The 22,383-nt window shown below is 52.2% G+C and overlaps 1 protein-coding gene across 2 annotated transcripts in view; it reads right to left on the bottom strand.

The window, feature by feature from the left end:
* Positions 1-22,383, bottom strand: part of kmt2d (lysine (K)-specific methyltransferase 2D) — a 57,635-nt gene that overhangs the window by 15,076 nt on the left and 20,176 nt on the right. For both annotated transcript variants that reach the window (XM_036534069.1, XM_036534070.1), the window contains exons 20-47: positions 21,928-22,098; positions 21,509-21,697; positions 21,029-21,151; positions 20,403-20,533; positions 18,035-18,188; positions 17,867-17,953; positions 17,688-17,774; positions 17,047-17,199; positions 16,484-16,553; positions 15,730-15,968; positions 15,275-15,348; positions 15,034-15,084; positions 13,030-14,613; positions 12,776-12,943; positions 12,257-12,390; positions 10,177-12,104; positions 9,701-9,824; positions 9,206-9,293; positions 8,729-8,795; positions 6,946-7,178; positions 3,435-6,491; positions 3,005-3,151; positions 2,467-2,631; positions 1,982-2,135; positions 1,791-1,869; positions 1,403-1,578; positions 725-867; positions 391-505 (exon numbers count right to left, since the gene is read on the bottom strand). In XM_036534069.1, the coding sequence (XP_036389962.1) occupies positions 391-505; positions 725-867; positions 1,403-1,578; positions 1,791-1,869; positions 1,982-2,135; positions 2,467-2,631; positions 3,005-3,151; positions 3,435-6,491; positions 6,946-7,178; positions 8,729-8,795; positions 9,206-9,293; positions 9,701-9,824; positions 10,177-12,104; positions 12,257-12,390; positions 12,776-12,943; positions 13,030-14,613; positions 15,034-15,084; positions 15,275-15,348; positions 15,730-15,968; positions 16,484-16,553; positions 17,047-17,199; positions 17,688-17,774; positions 17,867-17,953; positions 18,035-18,188; positions 20,403-20,533; positions 21,029-21,151; positions 21,509-21,697; positions 21,928-22,098 (9,891 nt within the window). The remainder of the gene's footprint in view (positions 1-390; positions 506-724; positions 868-1,402; positions 1,579-1,790; positions 1,870-1,981; positions 2,136-2,466; positions 2,632-3,004; positions 3,152-3,434; positions 6,492-6,945; positions 7,179-8,728; positions 8,796-9,205; positions 9,294-9,700; positions 9,825-10,176; positions 12,105-12,256; positions 12,391-12,775; positions 12,944-13,029; positions 14,614-15,033; positions 15,085-15,274; positions 15,349-15,729; positions 15,969-16,483; positions 16,554-17,046; positions 17,200-17,687; positions 17,775-17,866; positions 17,954-18,034; positions 18,189-20,402; positions 20,534-21,028; positions 21,152-21,508; positions 21,698-21,927; positions 22,099-22,383) is intronic.

Below are 22,383 nucleotides of genomic sequence, written 5' to 3'. Positions count from 1 at the left end.
TTATGAACACCAACCTCTTGTGTTCAAAGAGATTACAAAAGAAGGTGATATGGCCCACACAATATGCCACATACATCATGATACAGTACATTAAACATCAAGGTTTATTTGTTTTGTAACTGAACACAGAAAATTGTAAATTGAAATGTTGTAAACAAATGTTTACACAGACAAAGAGAGCATGAGAGCACACAGACCAGTACGGATTTTAAACCCAATGGCAAAACCTCACGAAATCTGTCAACTAAATTTCCACAAGTCAAGAAAGTGGTGCTTGCATACTAACTATAATTATATGTCTAAGATTGTAAACTTGTATAAGTGCGGCAGCAATTGTGGGCAACAGACATTGAGGATGACCTGTAGGAGACCGTCAGCGGGGGTAATTACCTGGGGTGGATGTGTCGGTGAGCTTGCCAGGGCTCTGGGGGAAGGCCACTTCGTAGGACCCTGGCATTCGCACCTGCAGCAGCTGGGCCACTGCCACCATCACCGTGTTGAGCTTCTGTTTGGTCAAGAGACTTACAGTGAGGGAGGGGTGGGGGGGTGGGAGTTATGGCGAGGGATGGGTGAGGGATGGGGGTTATGGTGATGGAGGGAAGGGGTGGGCAGGACTTACGGTGAGAGTAGGGTGGGGGAGCAGGGGGCGGGGGTCATGGGACAGAGCTTTCAGGCTTGCAGCCGTGGGGAGTGAGGCACAGACGGCAGAGCGGTCATTCAGTACCTTGGCTGCAGCGGCTGACAGGGTGAAGGTGACGGACACCTCGCTGCTCTTGGCTTTGTCCCAGGGGCCGGATCTGGGTGCCACCTTCATAGTGTGCTCTGAGAACGAGGTCAGGCCTTCAAAGGGCTTGGTCTCGGGAAAAACTAGCAAATCAATAAAAGAAGGAAAAGGGGAAAAAAACAATATTAGATAGATCTCTGTGTAAGATGCGCGTAAAGCACAATCACATTTACTGATCACATCTCTTTCTCTAACAGACCGTAACTTGTTGAAAAACAGGTATTTCAGCTGTACTATCATCACTGAAGGAAGTGCACTATAAAAGCCGACCTTTAGCACTGGCTAATAAACATGTGCTAAGCTTCCCCTTCTACTTCTCTACTGGGCAGCAGTGTGGAGTAGTAGTAAAGAGCAGGGCTCATAACTGAAAGGTTGATGGTTTGATTCCCCCCAGGGCACTGCTGTTGTACTCTTAGGCACGGTACTTAACCACTGATACAGTTCGATAATTACTGAGGCAATTGTGGGTTAAAAGAGTAACCTAAGTAAGTCACACTAGCTAAAAGCATCTACAAAAGGACAATAAGGTGAATGGTAGTAGTTACCCTCTTGCAGTTTGGTTTAGAAGCTTAAAAAACTAAGAGTAGCCCTGCCTGCCCTGCTGCTTGGCGGACCTACCTGGGATGGAAGAGCGGGGGATGATGGGAATGATGGGTGAGATGGCCCTCTCCTCCTCCTCCTGCTTGACCTCCCCCAGGAGGGGGAAGCGGGTGGCCTCGTCCCCTAGCACGCTCTCGGGGGAGGACGCCGGGACGATGCTGTCGGGGGCATCGCTGTCCTCATCGCTCTCCATTCTAAAAAACACAAGAGGCGGTTCTGGGGCACCACTCTGACACGCAAGGCGGAAGCGTGTCATTTCCTATTAGGCTTCTCAGCTAACAAACAGCAGATCAAAGCCTCCAGGCCACTGACATATAAGGCTGATGTATAAGGCATCAGCTGCTTCAGTAGGTAAGAGAAAAGGACCATCCGCATTGCGCTGTATACAGGTGTGTGCACACTGTACCTGATGTCTTCATTCTGATTGTGTGGAGGTGTTGGGAGGGCTGCCAGCAAGTCCATACTCTTTACTTCAGCTGAGGACTCTGCATACGGACACAAGGGGGCACCGTAAGACACCCGGCGCAACTTTCATTTCTTGGAGGGGTTAGGGGGGTGAGGTGCTGGGGGGTGGTGTCACACGCGGATACCCCTTACCCATGGTCTCCTCTACAGCCTCCCTGTCCCTCTCCTTCTGGCCTTCTGGGAGCCCCTCCACAGCAGTCACGCCGTTCAGCATCTTATGGTGCACGGAAGGGGGTGGGGTAGGGGGCAGCGAGGAAGGTGGTGTTGGCGGGTTGCTCAGGTTGCTCTGCAGTGAAATGGGGGAGCATGGGATATTAACTACTGATGGAAACGGATCTTCTACCCTAAAATGGAAAGAGCCGCTGCATACCATCAACTGCTAACTTGTCTAAGATTGACAGTCTTGCTGTGGAGTGCAACTGCCGAGTGGCTAACCGCTTCACCCACTTTTGGGTTCACTGAACTACGTTCTCCTGGCACCGATAACACTGTATCCCAAAACCTAAAACTTTCGAAATCTATAGTTGGGGGAAGAAAAAACAGTGACAGCTATGACTTCCTGACAGACTTCTCCCGCCCTGTGATGAACACGGTGTGTGACATGTCGGGGGTCCTACCTTGGTGAGCAGCTGGGAGTAGTAATCCGGGATGTTCTCCAACACCGCGTTTCCGAAGGAGCCCTTCAGATGAGCCTTGCCGTTGGCTGGGCTGCTGCCGAAGGGCGCGAACAGATCCAGGCTGGTGGTGATGGAGGGCTCCATCAGGGGCAGGAGAGAGAGCTCCTGCAGAAAGCACAACGTCGGTCTCTCACAGCGCACAAAGCATCCAACGTAATGTTGCCGCAGCTTAAGGCTGGCCGGAAAGAAGTCTCCAGAGCTCAGCAGGAAACAGAGTTTGCCCATTCGTGTGCTTCACATTCTGAAGTCCGCAGCAAATTACACGAGCTAAGATCTCCTCTCTGTTGCGGAGAGCATGCAACAAGGCCTGTATCCTATGGTGCTCTTATTAATAGAAGACAATGCTTTCATACAATCCAGATTTTTAAGCAAGTGAAAATGAACTTTAATTACATTGAATATATCGTTTTTGGGTGGTTCTGTCCAATCTTTGAAGAAACCCAAGGTATTTCTCTGATCTGCAGTTGTCTCCACTCACCTGCTTCAGTTGCTTCATCAGAGCTTCTGTACTCTTCCCCGTCTCCTCCTTTTTGGTCTTCTTTCGGGAGTTGGCAACTCGATCACCGACCTTTGGGGCACGCTTGGCCTTTACCACAGGAGGCTTCTTGGTTATGGACTGGAGGTCCTGTAGATGACCACAGGGCAGAAACCTAAGAAGTCAATGCAACTCCAGACTGTAAAAGGGCGCTATGACTTCCTCCATGGATCCTCAGATTTGTGTTGCCCAAACAGGAAGGGAAAATGGATGTAACCGGAGTGGCAGTGTGCAACAAGTTTCAGATTTTTCAAAAGTAAACATTCATAAAATTTTGAATACAATGCTACAAGCCCGCACAAGAATGACCGGAAGAATTAGCCTGAGGGCACCAAGCAGCATGAACTAGACTGAAGTCAGGAAGGATCCTCACCTCCATGTTGCGTGGGGTGCCCTGCAGCTTCTGCTCCAGCATGGCCAGCTTGCTGTTGATGTGGCCGTTGATCTCACTGTGGACGCCATCAGCCGGCCTCTGCGCAGCCAGCTGCAGGTTTTTTGTGCGCAGCAGCTTCTGCAGGAGCTGCTGGCCCGTCTCTGCACGGGGGCCGTGGGGTCCAGGTGTGAGTGGCATGTCCGCCAAGTTAGCCGAGTTGCCACCTCCGGACTCATGCTTGACAGCGCCAGAACGGGACTCGGCCTCACCCCCCGCGCTCATGCCACACTGCTCCTCCCGGGGCTCCTGCTTGATGCTCTGCAGGGCAGCGGCCTCCATGCCCTCGGCCCGCCCTGATGGCCCGTTCACCTGGCCAAGCATGGCCAGCGGCCCCTCGGCGGGTCCCCTCTCTGAGGCCTGAGGCTCGGCCTTCAGACCCGGCTGGCTCAGAGGCCGGCCGTTGCCGGCCGTGGGGGTCCCTTTGGGTTCCACCCCAAGTCCGGCGGGGCTTCCGGTCACAGGTGTGCCCTCCGCCCGGGCAGGAGAGGGAGCAGGTGTTCCGGGGCAGGGGCTGGAGCCAGGCTCCTGCTTCCGAACAGAGGAGGGGAGGAGGCCGGAGTCTAAGGAGGCGGGGCGCATCAGGCCAGCGGGGGAGCCTGTGGGGGTGTGGGGGGCCTGGAAGGGGCTGGAGGCCACGGGCGTGTGGAGCTGCTGCGGCTGCTGGAACTGTCGGTGTTGCTGCGCCGCCTGTTGGGGGAAGAGGGGGTCCCCTGGGGAGCTCTGGCGGGGTGACATGGGTACAATTGGACGGCCCTGGGAAGCCACACGCACCTGTCCCATCGCCAACCCCAGCTGACTTGCTGCCTGCTGCTGCTGCAGGGCTTGCTGTTGCTGGGCAGTCAGCTCGTACTGTGGGGAGGATCCCTGTGGGCCAACTGGATGTTGCGATGGTGACGGCACCATCATGCCCTGCGACTGCTGCTGTTGTGGCGCAGAACCCATCAGGCCTGTCTGTGGCTGTGGCAGCATGCCTGGGGGCTGTCCCATCATCCCTTGCTGCTGCGGGGAGCCCATACCTCCGTGGTGGAGTTGCGGCTGCCCTTCTGGACCCTGCATTCGAGGACCTGCCTGCTGTGGCTGTCCCGTCAAGCCCTGGGGGCGCACCTGGCCCAGGACTTGCCCCTGGCTCCCTGACATCCTCAGCATTTGCCCCTGGTGGAGCTGTCGCTGGGCAAGCATGGCCTGGATGTGCTGGATCTGCTGGCTGGGGGTGAGGTGACGCAGCTGCGGGTTCTGAGCGATGATAGCCTGAAGGCTGATAGGGGTCCGGACCGGTCCGAGGGGGCCTCCCGTTCTCTGGCCCATCATCCCTTGTGGCTGACCCCTCATTGTGCCCATCTGTCCCAGCATGCCTTGCTTCTGTTGCTGTGCCAGGAGGGCTTGCTGCTGCTGCTGGTTTGAGTGAACCATCACACCTGGCTGAGCTTGAGCAGGGGCATTTTGTCCCATCATGCTTTGCAGCTGCCCCATACCATCATGTTGTTGTTCCATGAGCTCTTGTGGCTGTTGCCCAACAGTCTGACCTGTCATTTGTCCCTGCTGCTGCTGCTGCTGGGCCACATAGCACATCTGCTGTCCTTCCTGCTTGATTGTGACCAGATTGGACTTCTCCCCAGCCAGAGAGTTCTGCCTTTGCAGGGAGAGCTGCTGTGACTGCATCCCTGCCTGTTGGGTGTTCATGTAGGCATGCTGCTGCTGGAGATCTGGCACCTGCTGCTGGGATGCTTGCTGCTGCTGCTGAGTCAGGAAGACTTGTGCCTGTTGCTGCATCACTGGCCCCTGCTGGTCGTCCATAGGGCCTGTGTGCTGCATGGGGACAGGGGGCCCCGGCTGCTGAGGGGAAGCTTTCGGACTGAGCATCCCGCCTTCTTTGGAGCCCAGGGTTTGAACTTCCTGTGGGCAGTTCGGCATCCCTTGCTGCAAACCCTCCGGGACTCCCTGGAGCTGCGTCCCCTCTCGGGATGTGCCTGTTGGGGGAGAGGGACCCAAGAGCGTCTGGCTTTCTGCTGAACCCATCTGAGGTGCAGGAGGCTGCAGGTGTCCTCCAAGGTCTTGCTGCTGGTTGGTTTTGCCAAGACATCCCTGCTGTTGCTGTTGCTGCTGCAGCTGCGCAAGGTTCTTGGCAGCGTTCTGCTGCTGTTGAGAAAGAAGCATGCGCTGGGCAAGAACGTTCTGCTGCTGGGGTGTGAGCTGGGCTTGTGGCCCTCTAAGCGCCTGCTGCTGGGTGCCAGCTGAGCCCTGGTGACCCATAAGAATTTGCTGCCTCTGTTGCTGTTGCAAGATCTGCTGGTTTCCCATCATCCCTTGCTGGTTTCCCATCATGTTCTGCACCTGAGCCATTGATTGTCCTCCGATGAGGCTCTGCTGTGACTGTGCCGGGTTGCCCATCATGCCTTGCGGCCCCTGAATCTGGCCTTGCTGGTTCTGCTGATTTCCCATCATTCCTTGCTGCATAGCTGCCTGCTGCTGAGCCACCATTGGGTTGCCCATCATGCCTTGTGGCAACTGTCCAGCCATACCGCCAGCTTGCTGGCCCATCATTCCTGGCTGCTGTGCCTGATGGGGCATGGGCGGCTGTCCCATCATGCCTTGCTGCTGCATCTTCTGGACCATCTGAATCCTGTGCTGAAGCTGCAGCTGTCGTTCCTGCTGGAGTCTGGCATCAGTCCCCTGAGTCCCGGCTCCCGGTGGAAAGTACCCCCCCGAGGGGCCGGGAGCTCCGACCGCCCCGGGGTGTGCGGGCTGGGCACCTCCGAGGAACGGCTGTCCCTGCGGCATCCGGACTGGCATCCCCCCAGAGGCCATGCAGACAGGCTGCTGCCCCATCACCGGTGCCCCCTGCTGGCCCATCATCATCTGCCCGGGAAGCTTGGAGAGCAGACGGGGCCCCTGTGCTGAGGACCCAGGGGCCAGGATCCCCGAGCCCTGCTGGTGCTGCTGCTGCTTGCTGCGGTACTCCGCTATCAGATTGGTGTGCTCTTTCTGCTGCTTACGCACCTGAAAAAAAGCAGCGTCAATAAAACCGTCAGGGGAGTGGCAACATTAAACAAATCCATTTCAGCCGGTTGATGCGATGATCAAGTCAGCCCTGTGCCCTCATCACAAAAACTATCGACACAAATCAAAACTGCACGTTCCAGTAAAATGCGCAATGCCGCAATGGGTAATTGTATATCAAACATTAACTTAAGCTTTCTCCTCTAACATGTAAAATATGCATTTGTTCCTACAGACATAGAGCTGTATCCACAAAACCTTCATCCAGAGTGAAACTTGTCACAGTTTTTGTAACCAATATATTTAAGGTTTATTCCTTTGCATGCCCTTGCTTTCAAGTCATATTTTGTGAATACTGCTAGGACAACGAATAACAGAAGGCTGCAATGGGATTTGGGTTTTGCATACCCCCTGCATGTTTTTACACCTGAACTGGCTCCAGCTTCCAGCTCACCTGGTCCAGCTGTTTCTGGATCTTGCTCTGCTGCTCGGTGACCAGTTTGAGCTTCTCCACGTCGGCCTCGGCGAACTCGCGGCCGGCCTTCTTGGCGGTGCGCTGCTTGGCGCACAGGGCCTTGCGGGACTTGCGGTGCACACCGATCTGCTCCTCCAGGAACTTAAGCTGCATCTGCAGGAGCTGCTGGGTGTGCAGGAGCCACTCCTCGTACTGCTGCTGCTCGGCGTCGTCTGGCGAGGGGAGGGAGGGACATGACCCCAGAGGGAGTGAATCACAACTTCATGTGGCCTCACCGCCTAAAAGCAGCACTAACGTCTTGCAGCTTAGATCAGTTTACTCTCATGCAGCACTTATGTTGTAATGTTACATTACATACAATCTAGTACTGACATGTTGAGTGTGGTTGAGAACAGATCGGTTCACAGGTTCTACAATAAATTTGTGAAGCTATTTTGTGAGGTAAGGGCAATGTAGGGCTATTCCAGGGCTAAAAGCAACACAATTTTCTGAGCCTGAAATGTTTTTTTTCTTGGTGGGGGGTAACAAAATAGGACGCACGTACATTTAGCGTTACCACAACAGCTGTAATTCAAAATTGTAAAAAAACAATAAATAAATAAATTAATACAATTTTGTACTACCGTGCTCAAATTAAAAGTTCTTCCTTTTTTCTTAAACACTACTAAAAATGAAAAGTGCAACTTCAATAAAAATTGGTCGAGTTGCAAGATGCTGTGTTACAACTTTGTCCAAGTCATCATCATAGAATCAGACCAAGCCATTGAAAATTCTGTCCATGTTGCAGTTTGTGGACTTGTCAATGTTCAGTGAAAACACCTGTTTTGATAGTCTGTACCCTAAACGTTGCCAAATGTGGCAGGCAATGCCGTGAGTTGATAGGTAGCTGGCCTGTATATTTGACACACAAGTTTTGAAGAGTGCAGTTCTGTCCTGTGATGTTCAGGTCAACTAGCGCTGGCGCTATCCTGAAAGACAGGTCACGTTTCGCTATAAATTCGCTATAAATGTACAAATGTATGATTGCACACACGGACTTAAATGGATGAAGTGGCAGCAGCTGCAGCGGGCACATCTCCCGGCAATGTTGACATATAACAAAGAGCCCAAACAGCTGCTTTGTGAGAGGGATCTGTATCATGCCGATACAATGCCTTTTGCCGCTTGTCCCATACTTTATTTTTTCGAACACATGGTGCAAAGCAGGTCCCCAGGCTCATTTAATTTGTAAAAACATAAGCCGAACGTTTGTCCGTCATTACCATTTTCATCTAACCAAGCCCATCGACATTTATTTTTCACCTCCTGTTCTATTGTGCTTGTGTCTGTGCCAATCTTCACACGTTTCGCTTCCATGCTCCATCTATTTCAATGCATGCTAGCCTATTGCGCAGTAATCAACTGATACAGTCCCCGCAAATATTTCCTGGCACCGCCTCACAGAAAGTTGAAACTAGTTGCCGATTGGATAAGATCAGTGATCTCATGTCAGGATGTCGCTTAAACAGGCTACCACTGGTTAAAATTCATCCGAAAAAACACCACATCAGTGATTGTTTTTAAGAAAATTGCGTTCCGGTCTGGTAATATCAGAGCTTGGATATGCTAGTAATAATTCATTGCCTGATCTAAAATCTCTGCACGGATTTTCGGTGTGGGGCTGGAGATCTTTAACCCATGCTATTCTGATCTAGTTGCAACCTTAATGCAAACTACCAAGCAATAAACTCTGCTCTCTCCAGACAACCTAAGGACAACTTACTGATGATGCCCTGCACAAACTGCGGTGGGTTGGGCCTGGCCTGGGTCAGGTCACTGCTTTCTCCCTCCTGACGACAAAAAAAAAAAAAAAAAAACCACAGTGCCTTCCCAGTTAAACCACAAGAAACGCCACACATTTGACATATCATCAGGTATTTATATGGCTGGCTACTTCTTAGAGTCATTAGGGGACATGAAGTTGCTCAAATGTTTATTTATTAATAATTTGTTTACAGTTGACAAGATGCAGTTACTTAGGTCTGCTGGGCAGACGCATGCTTAGACAAGTCAGCTGGTTCATATGGCATATTACTTACTTTATCGTTGTTACATTAGTAATACATTTCTAATATTAGAAACTATGATACAAAAGTATTTTCTTTCTGGTGCTTTACACAACTCTACCAACTTCAGGACCTTTCCAAGAAAGTAAAAGAACAGACAGCCAGACAGACAGTAAAGAACAGACAGCACTCACCTTAGCTGGTCCTGCCAGGAGCCTGGCCTGGGCGTCACTTGGCCCTGGGCCTGGGGCAAGCCTCTGCGCCAGGAGAGACACCTGCTGCCTGAGGGAGCCCAGAGGAACACCACGAAAAGTCAATTCCCAATTTTTGGCAATTCTCCCTTACTTACTTCCTCAAACAGCTTCCAAGCTTCCAACTATAGAGCGCACACAAGCAACAGACACTGTACACAGTTGTGGTACTATGGCAAAACAGTCAGAGTCAGTTCTAGCTTTAACACCTAGAATCCCTCCCAGAGTGATTTCATTTATAGTAGTATACAGCTGTACTCTGTGCTACACCTCTTTACTTGAAGTTGATCTCCACATTGTCAACAAAAAACAAAACACTAATTGTACATGCCTTCCTATGAAAAACTCGACATTTCAAAAGGAAACGGCCAAGCACCTTAGCATCCTCAGGTAATGTGACACACCCACCCAACACACACCAGGACCTTCTCCCCGTACCTGTTTATCCCTGGCGGCACGCCAAGGGGGCCCTGTGCCATCACCCTCTTGATGCCCTTCAGTGCCACCATCTTTGCCTTGGCAATGGGGTCCATGATGTCATCCGCCGCAAACTTTTCCAGATCTGTGAAAACAACGGAGTCTCAGAAGGTGGGCTTTATGCTCACAAAAGGCTACACCAATATACATGCATATTATTTTCCCACTTAAGCTTTATTTGCCAAGGAAGATCAACTGAGAACTCAGTTCTCTTTTACAGTGATGACTTGGGAAGTCAAAGTCATTAGGAAATTCAAGGGACCACGTAGCCTGCCAGCTGTGATTCGGTGGCCAGACACTTTCAATAAGTGCACTGGAATCTTGGACCACAGCCAGTAAGGATTTTGGTATCAAGTCTCACCTGTAAGTTAGAGGCAAAGAAAGAAATGACTAACACAGATTAGGAAAGGAAATGATTCATGAGATCTGTGTGTTACCTTTATCTGGGAAGAAGTTGTTAGGCAGTGGTTGCTGCTTCACTGCTTGCTGCTGCTGTGGGTTAAGTCCTGTTTGCCCTGGTCTCATCATTCCTTGTTGTTGAGCCATGGACATTAGTGGCTGTGGGGGTATGCCTGCTCCCATGAGCCTTTGCTGCTGTTGTTGCTGGGGGGTCATCATTGGAGGCAGCCTGGGCATCATGCCAGGGTGACCCATCATTCCCTGTGGCAGTGGGCGGTGATGCAGCATTGGGTTCGTACCTTGAGTTGGGGGCTGTTGCTGCGTGGGGAGGCCATGGAGGTGTGTGTTCATTGCCCCCTGGTGGAGGGAGCTCAGCTGTTGCTGCTGCTGCTGCTGTTGTTGTTGTTGTTGTTGTTGCTGCTTCTGAAGCTCCTTCTTCTCATGCTCTAGCAGATCCTGGATCAGGAGGGGCAGCTCGCTGGCCTCCAAGGAGCTTTCTACTTTGTCCAGATCCACGGAAGGGGAATGCTGGCCGCCATCATCAGGCAGGCCCAAGGGGTCCTCATCCAGGCCCGGGTGCGGGGTGGCTGGGGGGAAAGACAGGGGGTCGGCCTGCCCTGGGAGAGGGTATGAGAGCCCCCCTAAACGGACAGAGCTCAGTGAGGCTGCGGGGTTTGCCACGCTGGGGGGCTTAGCTGTGGCCGATGCCCCGGCCAGCAGCATGGAGACAGCCTCGCCCATCTCATCCTTCACAGGCTGCTGTGACAGCGCCTCTGCTGCCCCCTGGAGGTGGGAGGCTGGCGTTTCGGTGCTGCTCAGGCCCTGGGCCAACCCCCCGTCCTCTACCTTCAGAGCAGGCTGCTCGGAGGAAGGACCAGGGTGGGACACTCCGGCGGAGGCCATGGGTGTGGAGACCGCAAGGAGCGGTTTTGACCTGACGTCCGCCTTGACATTGGTCGTACTGGAGGAGGTGGCCGTGCCCGGGGCCTCACTCTCAGCTTCCACCAGCCGCAGCTGGTCGGGGAAGGTGTCCTTGGGCTCACCCTGATCCAGCTCAGGGTCAGCGTAGGCCAGCAGATCGAACTCATCGCACTTGAGCAGGTCATCCAGGTGCGGGTCGGTCGCCTCCAGGCTGTCCAGGTTGTCCAGCTCGTCGTCCCCCTTGCTGGGGTCGAGGTCCAGTGTAGCCAGGTCATCCTCGTCCTCCTCACCTGCCTCTCCGCCTGCCCCGCCCAGCCCCTTGGGGACAAAAGGGTCCTCCAGGTCGGGCTCGGACAGGTCGAGGCGGCAGCCCCTGCCAGTCAGGGCATCCACGGTGGGCACCTGCGGCTCTCCCACGGAGCCAGAGAGTGGGAGCTGGTGCTGTGAGCTGGAGTGGGGGTGAGTGCCGGTGCCATTTGGGGCTGGGGCGGGCGTCTGGGGCTGCGGCTGGGTTTGGGGGGAAGGGGCAGTGTTCGGCTGGGGTGGGGCGAGGCCGAGGCCGCCCTGCAGCACCCCCATTCCGGGGTCCTGTAACCCCTCAGCCTGCGGGGCCAGGGAGGGGGGCAAGGGCGGAGGCGGTGGAGGGGGCAAGGGGTGCTGCTGCGCAAAGGGGGTGCCCATCTCCTGCTGGGGCATGTACAGGCGGGGGCGCGGCTGGGGGCCCCGGGGCATGAACTGTGGCCCCAGGGGCATCCTCTGGGCATTGTGTCTGAGCTCGATGAACTGCGGCGGGGGTCCAGGTGTGCACGGCTGCTGCATGGGCTCCCCCCCAGGGCATGGCACTGCGGCGCGGGGGTTGGGCATTCCTGCCATCCCCTGAACGCTGTGCGGGTTGCTGACAGGAGGGCTACCGACATGGTGCCGCGGTCCTCCTGCCTCCATCACCCCAGGCTGCGGCAATCTGCAGAGCCCTGCCTGGCCCTGCCATTGGGCAGGGAACGGGGGACGGGGATACAGCCCCTGTGGGCCACCAGGAGCCGGTTGCCTGGGCACAGAGAAAGAAAAATTATCACACTCAAAATATAAAAAGGTGCAAACGAAGACACAAAAGACTGAAAAAAGTGCAAAAGAAGGTTTCTTTAATGCTCTTATTCTTGCATTCTTTAATTCTCTCTCATTGCCATTAATCTGAAATACCTGAGCAAACTGGGGTCCATCATAGCTGGTGTCCCTGGTGGTGGCAGACGGCCCATCTTGTCTTCCACCAATCCCATGGGAGGGGCAAGCTTCCCCGCCAGCACAGCCGGCCCACCCGCGGCAGCTCCCCTGTCCTGAGGACGAAATGCAGCGTACACTGTATATCTGGCAGCACAGTTAGCGAGCTATATTTGGCTGACAGCCAAAACGAAGGCTGAAACTGTGGCTCAGCTGTGGCAATATATTCATTTAATGACTTTCTTGTAAAAATAAACACACAGACCAGATATCCCACTCCAAAATGGCACCCTCCTTGCAGTGCAAACACATTGGAGTAATGAAAGAGAGCATGCAAATACACCATAAAAATGACCTCCTCTCAGAGGTCAGATATGATCATGTTATTGATATTCCTCACTCATTCATTTCATAGTTTATTTCTGTACAGATACGTGCAATAAATTCAAACTTCCACTATCAAAATAAAAATTCCTGTACAATGCAGAACTGGTGCTGTACCTGGGGATATGGAGGAGGTGCACGCTGGCTCTTGTCTTGCTGGTAGGGTGCCATCTCTCCAACAGACCAGGTGGAGGCAGCACTGTTGGCAGCAGCCGCTTCTTTCTCCTGCCGTAGCGAGTTTCTCTGCATTTGTTGTCGAATCAACCGTTCTCTCAGTCTCTGTCTCTATAAAGGGAAAGACAGAGGCAAATGCTTCATCTCAATGGCCAGTAAAAAGCAAACTACAAGCCTGTATTGTACAATGAACGCACTTGTCTGTGTTTCTCCAGCTCTGATTGGCTGAGGCCCGTGAGGGCGGGGTCCTGAGTCGTCGGGAGTTCGGGCAGCTCCTGAGAAGTTGGTATGGCTGGGACGTGTTGCGCCTCCTGAGGCCGTATAGAGGTGGCGTCTGCGGGGCCCGGAGGCAGCTGAGCCCTGGGTGGGAAGCCGTCAGCGCTCAGAGCCTGGGGCAGAGGCAGGGGCGGCTGGAGCAGGGGCAGCGGGGGCTGCGGTTGAGCCCCTGAGAAGACGCCCATGTTGGGGCTGCGACTGAAAGCCTGTGGCCCGGGTGGCTTCCCAGAGAGGGGGTCCCCAGCAGCAGGGGAGGGCCCTGGGAGCGGTGCCTGCTGGCCGAGGTGAGCCGGGCCCCTTAAAGCTGGGCTCCCCTCAGGGGCCACGGAAGCAGGGCGGGGAGGCTTGTGGAGAGTAGCAAAGGGGTCCCGGGACTGCGGTCGAGAGGGCGGGCGGGAGTAGGGGTCCGGGGACTGGAAGCGAGGCGTGGCAGGAGACGACACAGAGTAAGCCTCGTTAGAGAGAGCGCCTGGGGTGAGGGGGGACTGTGAGCTGCCCTGCGACTGGGGGCTGGAGGGGACACGGGTGTAGGGGTCCTGCTGGGGCTGGAGGGGTCTCAGGGGGAGGGGGGAGCAGCTGTCCCCAGACTGGGGGCGTGGGGTGAGGGGCGCCTGGGCATACGGGTCTGAGAACGGGGCAGAGGGGGACTGGCGGTAGTTCTCAGAGGGGTGGTTCGGGGAGGCGCCGGGCGGGAGGATACCCGGGGTGCTCCCTGGGTCCCCCTGGTGGACTCGTGGGGTCATGGGTGCCTTGAACAGCCTGTCCCCTGAATCCAGCATCCCCGCAGGAGAGCCTGAGCCCAGGTCCTGCCGCCCAGCAGATGAAGAGCGGGGAGAAGGGACGCCAATGAATTCCGACCGGTGCTGTCCCCCTCCGGCCGGGGAAGAAGAGGCTGTGGAGGGGGACGGGGTGGAGCTATACTCCTGACGCCCCAGTGGCTGCTGGCCCCGGAAAGGGTCTCCAAAATGAGAGGTGTGGGGGGGGGACAGTAAAGAACATTCCCCAGGTGGCCCGCCCCGGGACTCCTGGTGCTGCTGTGGTCTGAAGAAAGGGTCCACCTGCTGGGCTCTGCGGGGGGTTCCAGGGGTTCCAGGCTGCATGTCGAGAGACCCTAGGCTGGGCGAGCGACCCTGAAGGGCCCCCTGGTGGCCAGGCGGGGGGTAGCCCGAGGGGGTCATCTGGAGGGGGCTGGAGGAGGGCTGGGAGTAGGGGGTAGAGGGGTGAGATTGAGGGCGAGGGGACTGAGGGGGCAGCTTGGTGAAGGGGTCCACCCGGGTGTCTGCTGAGCCGGGGGTCTTGAGAGGCCCATCAGGGAAGAAGGCAGCAGAGGCAGAGGAGGCGGAGTCGGGGTGCAGTGGGAAGGGGCTCTCCGCAGAGCTGGGCTGGGACGGGGTGGAGAGAGACGCTGAAGAGGGGGGTGGGATCTGGAGGTGCAGGCTGGGGCGCTCCCCCTTCACACGGACAGCCTCTGTCTTCACGGGACGGCACATCTGGCTTTCCGCCTGCTGCAGGAGGGAACAGTGTCACGCTTAGAGAGAAGACACATGTCAACACACACACACACACACACACACACACACACACACACACACATACACAATAACACGCACTAGCACACACCAAGGATAAGCCCATAGACACCTGCAAAATGTTTTACTCATGCATATGTTTTATTCTCTGTGTTTTCTGCTTGTTTCATCCCTATTTCCTGAGTCTCAGTGAATGAAATTCAAGGTAGACCAAAATGCTTTTACACCTCTACTGCTGTGAATTGCTTCTGTTTTGTATGAGATCTTACAGTACCTTTCAGTGGGATTATTGTGATGTTACAGTCTGATTTTTAAATACGGAGACCAACACAGAGACACACACACAGAGCCGTTTGCCTGCAGCATCCAAGTCAAAAACTGCCACCATGTCCTTACCTTCTGTGCCTTGTTGATGCGCTGAGCAGCTCTGTTGTCTTTGGCCTTTTGCTAATAAATGAATAAAGAATCACTCATTACTGATACCATATGCAGTGATATCTCACTTTAGGTTGCCTACACATTACAAACGCACTTTATTTCCCTGTCTGCAGTGTTACCTATACTTCTTATGTAGCACTGCATTAACAGAATAGAATATTTTTAAATCAGTCACAAAATGTTCAAAACTAACACTTACAAGAAAGGGAACTTTGTCTGCTGCAGACACCTTTCTCCAGATCTTCATGATTTGTTTGCAGCGACTGGACCAGTCTATACAGAGGGGAAAAAATGCATTGTTTTAAAACAGACAACACGCCTCTCACTGCTTTATGACAGACAAAATAATGCTGGAGTCTATGTACCTCCGCTTCAAATGATCAGATATCCAAATACTCTTCACAGATCACATATTTGACTAAAAGCACCCCCCCCCCCCCCACAAAAAATGTGTTTTTCCCCCCTCAACACTATGAAACTACATGCTTTTCTATATGATGAAAGCAGTGTTCCCTCACATCAGGACAGGAATCATATTACCCTTTATGGTTGAATGCAATAACAGAAACAAATAAAAACCACTCTTTTTCTGTGCTAGCGACCTCATGGTCCATTACTGAAATATTCATGCCTAGTTTTCAACCCCACAGTGACCTGGGTAGTCCTGCTTGAGGCTGGGGAAGTTGATATTGGCGTACAGCACTGGCGAGATGGTGGACAGCTCCCCCAGCTCCTCGTCCTTCTCCCAGCGCTGCAGGCTGCGCTGGTTGTAGGACAGTCCGTCGCCTTCCGGCTCTGTCGGGGTGGGGGGTGTGGAAGGGGTGGCCGGGGTGGAGGGTGTCGCCCAGGGGCTGTCGTCGCCCTGGTCCGGGCTGAACAGCCCTGGCCGGTCCCTGCAGGAAAAGGAGGAGAGGAGAGCAGTGAGATTCATCACCGCTCTGTATTACTCAACCCATAAAAGCCATGCAGAGAACTTCCTCACCTCCTCTTTACAAGAGATTAGGGTTTTTGTAGCATTTGACTCATGTCAGTAACTTCTTCACTGACCTGCTTTTAAATTAATCGCAAGTGAATATCCCACCCCAGTGATTTTCACAACAAGAGGTCACCAGCAAGTTTTCCTGTTAATGATGCCCAAGTGAGAAACGCCAAGTGAGGTCCCCAGGTTATACCAGAGAGCAGCAGGAGGTTGTGCGGAACTGGGCTCACAACTTCAAGTTAGCAGGTTCAATTCCTTCGTGGGGACCGGCTGTTGTACCCTTGAGCACAGTACTAAACCTGACATGATTCAGTAAAGACCTAGCAGTGTTAATGGATGATATGAAAATATGAGGCATATAAATCATCCAGGATAAGTGCTTGGCAAATTTATAATGTAAATAACGATCCCAATACAAACATATCTTACCGGATGTCAAAGAAGGGGGACTGGGAGAGCCCAGGGAATGACTCCATCACACCTGCTGACAGGGAGCCGCCTGAGGACACACACAATATATATATTACACACATACAGCAGTGCAGCATAGTAGTAAAGAGCAGGGCTTGTAACCAAAGGGTTGCTGGTACTGGTGCCATACCCTTGGGCAAGGTACTTAACCCACAATTGCCTCAGTAAACATCGAGCTGTATACATAGGTTACTATTTTTACATGTTACCCGCGTAAGTTACTCTGAATAAGAACATTGTTAAATGACAATAATATAAAAAAGCATACTCTATAAAGACTTACGGGCAGGCAAGGTATTTAAACTAAAATGCTTCTACTAACATCCCCCTGTATAAATGAAAATGCAAAACACAAGCTGTGTAAAAATGTAAAACATGTGAACAGCCCTGACGCTGACCATAAAACACACAGAGGTGTACCTGCATGCCATTCTCCTCACCTACCAGTTCCTTGTTTTCACTATGTGAACTACACATTGCTCTTGGTCTGAGTGACTGGTCTCTCCATTCTCTATCCGTACCTGGGAGCGAGCTCCTCTGTGGCAGGCTGCTGCGGCTGTAGTCCCCCTTCCCCGGCTCCAGGAGAGGCTTCATGCTGGATGCGCCTTCTGTCACTCCCAGAACCTTTCGGAAGAACTCCTCCGAGTCCTGGCTCTTCATCCCCTGCAAAAGCTCTGGGACATGGGAAGAGCAGCAGGGTCACTCGTGTGGAGGCAGACATTGCAACGCCCCCGTCCCTCTAACCCAATCAATGGCCGGTGGGTTGCAGGGTGCAAACAGCCACGTGTCATACCGAGGGCTTGAAACCCATTACCATTTACTGTCAGTCCCCTTTGTACAAGGTGATGGGTTCGGTGTAATGTTGATGTGAAGGACTACTGTCCTGCCTGGGAGGGGGGGGGGGGGGGGGGGGGTTACTGCGAGGTCACTTCTCCCCCTTTCAGCAGACTGGCACTAACTATAAAGATGGGGTTCATCTGCGGTCCTGGCCAAATTCCTGACCAAAATCTGCCTCTCTCAGTCTGGCCACCTAATCACCTCCCAGAACAATTAGCTAACTAAACCCCTGTCTCTATAATCTGACTTGTGCATGCTGAGCATTCAGAAGGAAAATGGCTGCTATGCATTAGCAGTGTGAAATGGTGAAGAGGAGGAAGGACACCTTCAGATTTGTCAAATCCAAGGCCCTGTGGATCGGTGGGGGTCTGGTCATTGGGGAAAGGGGGCTGCCCGGCCGTTTCTGCATCACCTGAAACGAGAGACCGTAGCAAAACCTTCAACCCCCAAAAAACAGAAATCGCACCAGAGCTGTTATCAGTCATTACTTGTTCAGGGACCCACCCGTGCCTGCCAGCGGCACATCAGGGCGATCGGCCCCCTCCCGTTTGGGCTGCGGGACACCTCCAGCTTCTCCCTCTTTGGCCTCCGCTGCAGGGCGACACACACACATATTGATGGAAATGCAGCAGCCTTTGGGATGAGGGGGCAGGCCCAGGCAGGCAGCCTCACCTGACTCGGGGGCTGTGGGGCGGGCTCCAGCGGCCTGCACGGTGGGCGCAGAGGGGTGCGGGGCGCGCAGAAGGCCGGGGGTGTGCCGCTGACCCGGCGGGGCCAGCAGGGCCTTCTTACTTAGGTCCAGCAGGGTCTTGCCAAAGAAAGCCTCCTGCATGGGATGAGGACGGGTCAGTGTTCAGCCTTAGGGTAGAAGGCAGCACGTCACAGTGTTTAAAGAAATGGATCTGCAAATATGCTATGACAGATGCAAATTATAATCTATAATGACAGATTATAACCTCCAATTACGATATCTGGGCACTACTGTTGCACAATCCAGTAAGGGACTTAACCTGAATTGCCTCAGTATACACACTGTCCTCCATATTCATTCATAACCATGATATGAATGAAATTTTCCCCTAAACAGTAACAAGACATGTTATAAAACAAAAAAAAAATCCAGAGGCAGATGTGAAAAATACTTCTTTAGTGCATGTGAATGAAACAAGAGTTTATTCTGAATTCGCATTCAAGTTGTCATTAACATTAAAGTTAAATAAAATTTTTCAGTAAAATAAATTATCCACTACACACATTTCTTTTTATAGCATTTCTTGTTCCTATTTAGTCAGGGATATGATTAAATATGAATAGCAGAGCTCCAGACTGCGACCATTTAGTCGCATTCTGCAACCATTTTTGGAAACAGTGCAACTAAATTTTATAATTAGGTGCAGCAGTGCGACTTGCAAATATGCCCGCATATGCGACCATTTTTTGAGTGTGTGAGTTACGTAATGTTGCTGGTATGATGTCAATATGACTATCAACAGATTGTTTTCACTGTGTATTTTTGCTGAGAACTGTGAGCGTCAAGCGGGAAAAATAGGCTCCACGCCAAAACTCTAGATGACTTGCCGCTGCAGCAAGGTTGGAGCCGTGCGTCTCACGCAGGCTGTGTGGCTGCTGTAACCTGTTAACATGCGCGCCGAAATGAAAATCAAGACGTTCTGCAACCGTCACGTACACGCGACGCAACTGGTGTGGCCCCGGCCTCAGTCGGTCTCTCCCTGCCTGCAGACACGCACTGATAATGAAACGTGTGAAACAATCCATTTAGCTGTTACTGTGTAGCAAAGATGAAGTGGTCTATAGCTGATTATTTTAACCCTTTCGTACGTAACTTATTTTATCTTATGTAGCGCGCCTAATTTTACATAGTTCGTTATGTTTTCATTAGCATTATTAAGCTTCTCATAGTTTTCACCGCTGCATTTGCTATAATTTTTTAATGTTAAATCGCTGTTTCCTCAAAGCTAGAATTAGCTAGAATTTTTCCAGTCTCGTGTTCTAATCGCACTGGTTTTAGCATACGCGCTAAAAGACTAATCACACCGGTGTGACCATACATGCAAAAGGGATAAAAAACAAAATGAGGGGAGAGAGGAGGAGGCTGGTGGAAAGGGAGAGCCAAAGAGAGGCCACGACTCAGACATAACTGATGATGAGAGTGCAGGTGCAGGCAGGGAGAGAACGACTGTGCCAGTGAAGAATAAAAAGTACTACTTTCAACCACAATGGCTAACACAGTACCCGTGGTTGCGGTATGAGGGAAACTTAATGTTCAGATTAAAATATTTTGCAAATATTAAGTCTTGAGTCACTGTCAATCTTTACATCAATGCAAAACCAGGGTATGAAAATTAACACAACTATTCATCAGCATGCAAGGTCACTGATTAATACCATGCTGTACCAGAAAAAAAAGGGTGTGACCAAATCATGTGCTGGTGCGACCAACTGAGAAAGTTAGCACCAGTGCTACCAGTGGGAAAAGTTAGTCTGGAGCCCTGTGTTTACGTTTGCAAATTTATTATTTGGTGTTTATATTTTAAAAAGCACCATTTAACTTAATGATTTTTTCTCTTAAAGCACTACTTCACCTTGTGACTTTTTCCTTTAAAACAGCACATTGTTATTTCTGTAAATTGTCCTATTTATTACCAAAGCATTTATCGATAACACAGTAAAGATGGAAAAAAATATGAATGTGTTGCGTTGCATGTCGATTTAAGTGGTGCGCCTAAATTTTGTGCTGGTGCCCCTACAATTTTCAGTAAGGAGCACCAGTGCTACTAGTGGAAAACGTTAGTCTGGAGCCCTGAACAGGACAGTGTATTAATAGCTGTATAAATGGACAATGTTGCAGAATGGCATCATAGATACTCCAGATAAGGGTGTGTGCTAAGGAAATTTTACTATAAGCTTGTTTTATTTTGAGGCTTTTGTTGGATCTTCACAGGCAGCCTTGAAAGACGATCGTTTGGATATGTAAATCCAGACCTAGAGAGGACACAAGTGGTTGCCGTTGAGGCTGTACCTGCAAGTAGGCGGGAAACATGTCCTCCAGTTTGCTCTTTTTACGGCCTCGCCGCTTCTTGGCTTGCTCTCCCTCTGCCTCACCCGCCTTAACGTCTGGAGGACCTTCCACAGGGGTGTCTGGAGCTGGGCCTGAACAAAAATACAAAACAAAAAGCTCAGAGTCAGCTAGTCTTATCTCTGAAAGAAAATGACTCATGAATCTGTCTCGCACACAAACACACACACACACACACACACACACACACACACACGTGCGCACACAACACTCTTCCAGATTTTGTAGAATACAACTGAAGACACACCACACACGTTCTTCCACATTTCTTAGACAACATCAGAAGACATACCACACACATACAAGATGGACACAGCTCCCCCAGTGTTCCAGGGTAAACAATTCCAGGTCTTGCCATGAGCAGATCATTGCACCACTAACTGGAAAATTCTAGTTCATCCACCCATGCATGCACACATGTAAAAACAGATTATAGGCACAAAAATTCTATGCCTTGTTTTCAAATTAATGAGATCAATAGAAGAATAAAATATCAGAACATGTGGTCTGAGCTGTAAAGAGTTAAGTGACCAATGAGGTAGTCAAAGCATTGTTTTTTTTGTGCTTGCCTTCCTCTGCAGTCTTCTCTGGGGCTTGTCCATCAGCCACACCCTCTCCAGAGAGTGACAGGCTCCGCCCCTTTTTAATCCGTGTTTGGCACTTCCTCTGTCGCACCATGAACCCACCAATCCCTGAGGCACAGAACAGGAAGCCGTTCATTGTTTGGCTTAAAAGTAAAAAGGAGGACTAAACGTATCCAAGCTGCAGACTTGACTGAGTTGAGAAGCAGGCTGCTCGACATTAAGACATCAGCAAACCATGTGACAAAAAAGACACAGACTAGCACAACACTGACTGGATGTCGCACAAAATCACTTTCGCAGAAACAGACTAACGCATACTCTGTGGGATGAGCTACAAGGGTTTCAACTGCGTTTCAGAGAGACTGAACAGGGGTTTCCACAAAGTGATTGAGGGTAAAAACTGCTTGATGCGATACGGGCATTTCACGCGGCCGCGCTTCAGAGCGGGCCGCATTACTCTCTGACCTGGCCTGTACGGCTTTCTCTTCCTCTTTTTCCCATCCTCCGTCTCCTCGGCTCCTCCCTTCATTGCTTCACCTTCGACCCCTCCCTCCGCAGGCCCAACGGGGCCCACGTCTCTCTCAGGACCTCCCTCTCTGTCAGGACTCCCAGGGGCTTCTAATTTGGGCTCACACTCCATCGGTTCTCCACAGACTATGAAAAGAGTAGAGGAAAATACTTATGATCCAGTGGTTCCTGATGGACATGCTCAGCTGAAGCACACGCAGATCCGTGTCTGATCTAAACTGTGCCGGTGTTGTGCGGTGATGCTCTTGCATTGAAAACAAAGCACACGGCCTGGCTTGCCTTATAAAAGGATCTTGAGATGGTGTGCAGTGGAGTGCCTGGCTGTTCCACCTGTGCAGACAGCTGGGTGACCTTACCTTTGGCCTCCTCGCCCTCCCCTTCTCCCTCCTTCAGCTCCAGGCTGTCGACGGTGCCGAGGCGCGGGCGTCGCGGCCGCCGCTTGTGCAGCGGGGAGATGGAGATGCTGCGCAGGAGGGACATGCCCGTCTCAGTCAGCCACACCCCCTCCAGCCGGTAAAACTGCGGCTCTGAGACACAGAGAGGTCAGGGGTCTCAGCACAGCACAGCAGAGACACAGAGGTCAGGGGTCTCAGCACAGCACAGCAGAGACACAGAGAGGTCAGGGGTCTCAGCACAGCACAGCAGAGACATAGAGGTCAGGGGTCTCAGCACAGCACAGCAGGGACACAGAGAGGTCAGGGGTCTCAGCACAGCACAGCAGAGACACAGAGAGGTCAGGGGTCTCAGCACAGCAGAGACACAGAGAGGTCAGGGGTCTCAGCACAGCACAGCAGAGACACAGAGGTCAGGGG

Source organism: Megalops cyprinoides, chromosome 7 (assembly GCF_013368585.1).
Source record: "Megalops cyprinoides isolate fMegCyp1 chromosome 7, fMegCyp1.pri, whole genome shotgun sequence".
Classification (NCBI taxonomy): domain Eukaryota; kingdom Metazoa; phylum Chordata; class Actinopteri; order Elopiformes; family Megalopidae; genus Megalops; species Megalops cyprinoides.
Note: the sequence above shows the minus strand (reverse complement) of the source record. Positions and strands in the feature narration are given on the sequence as shown.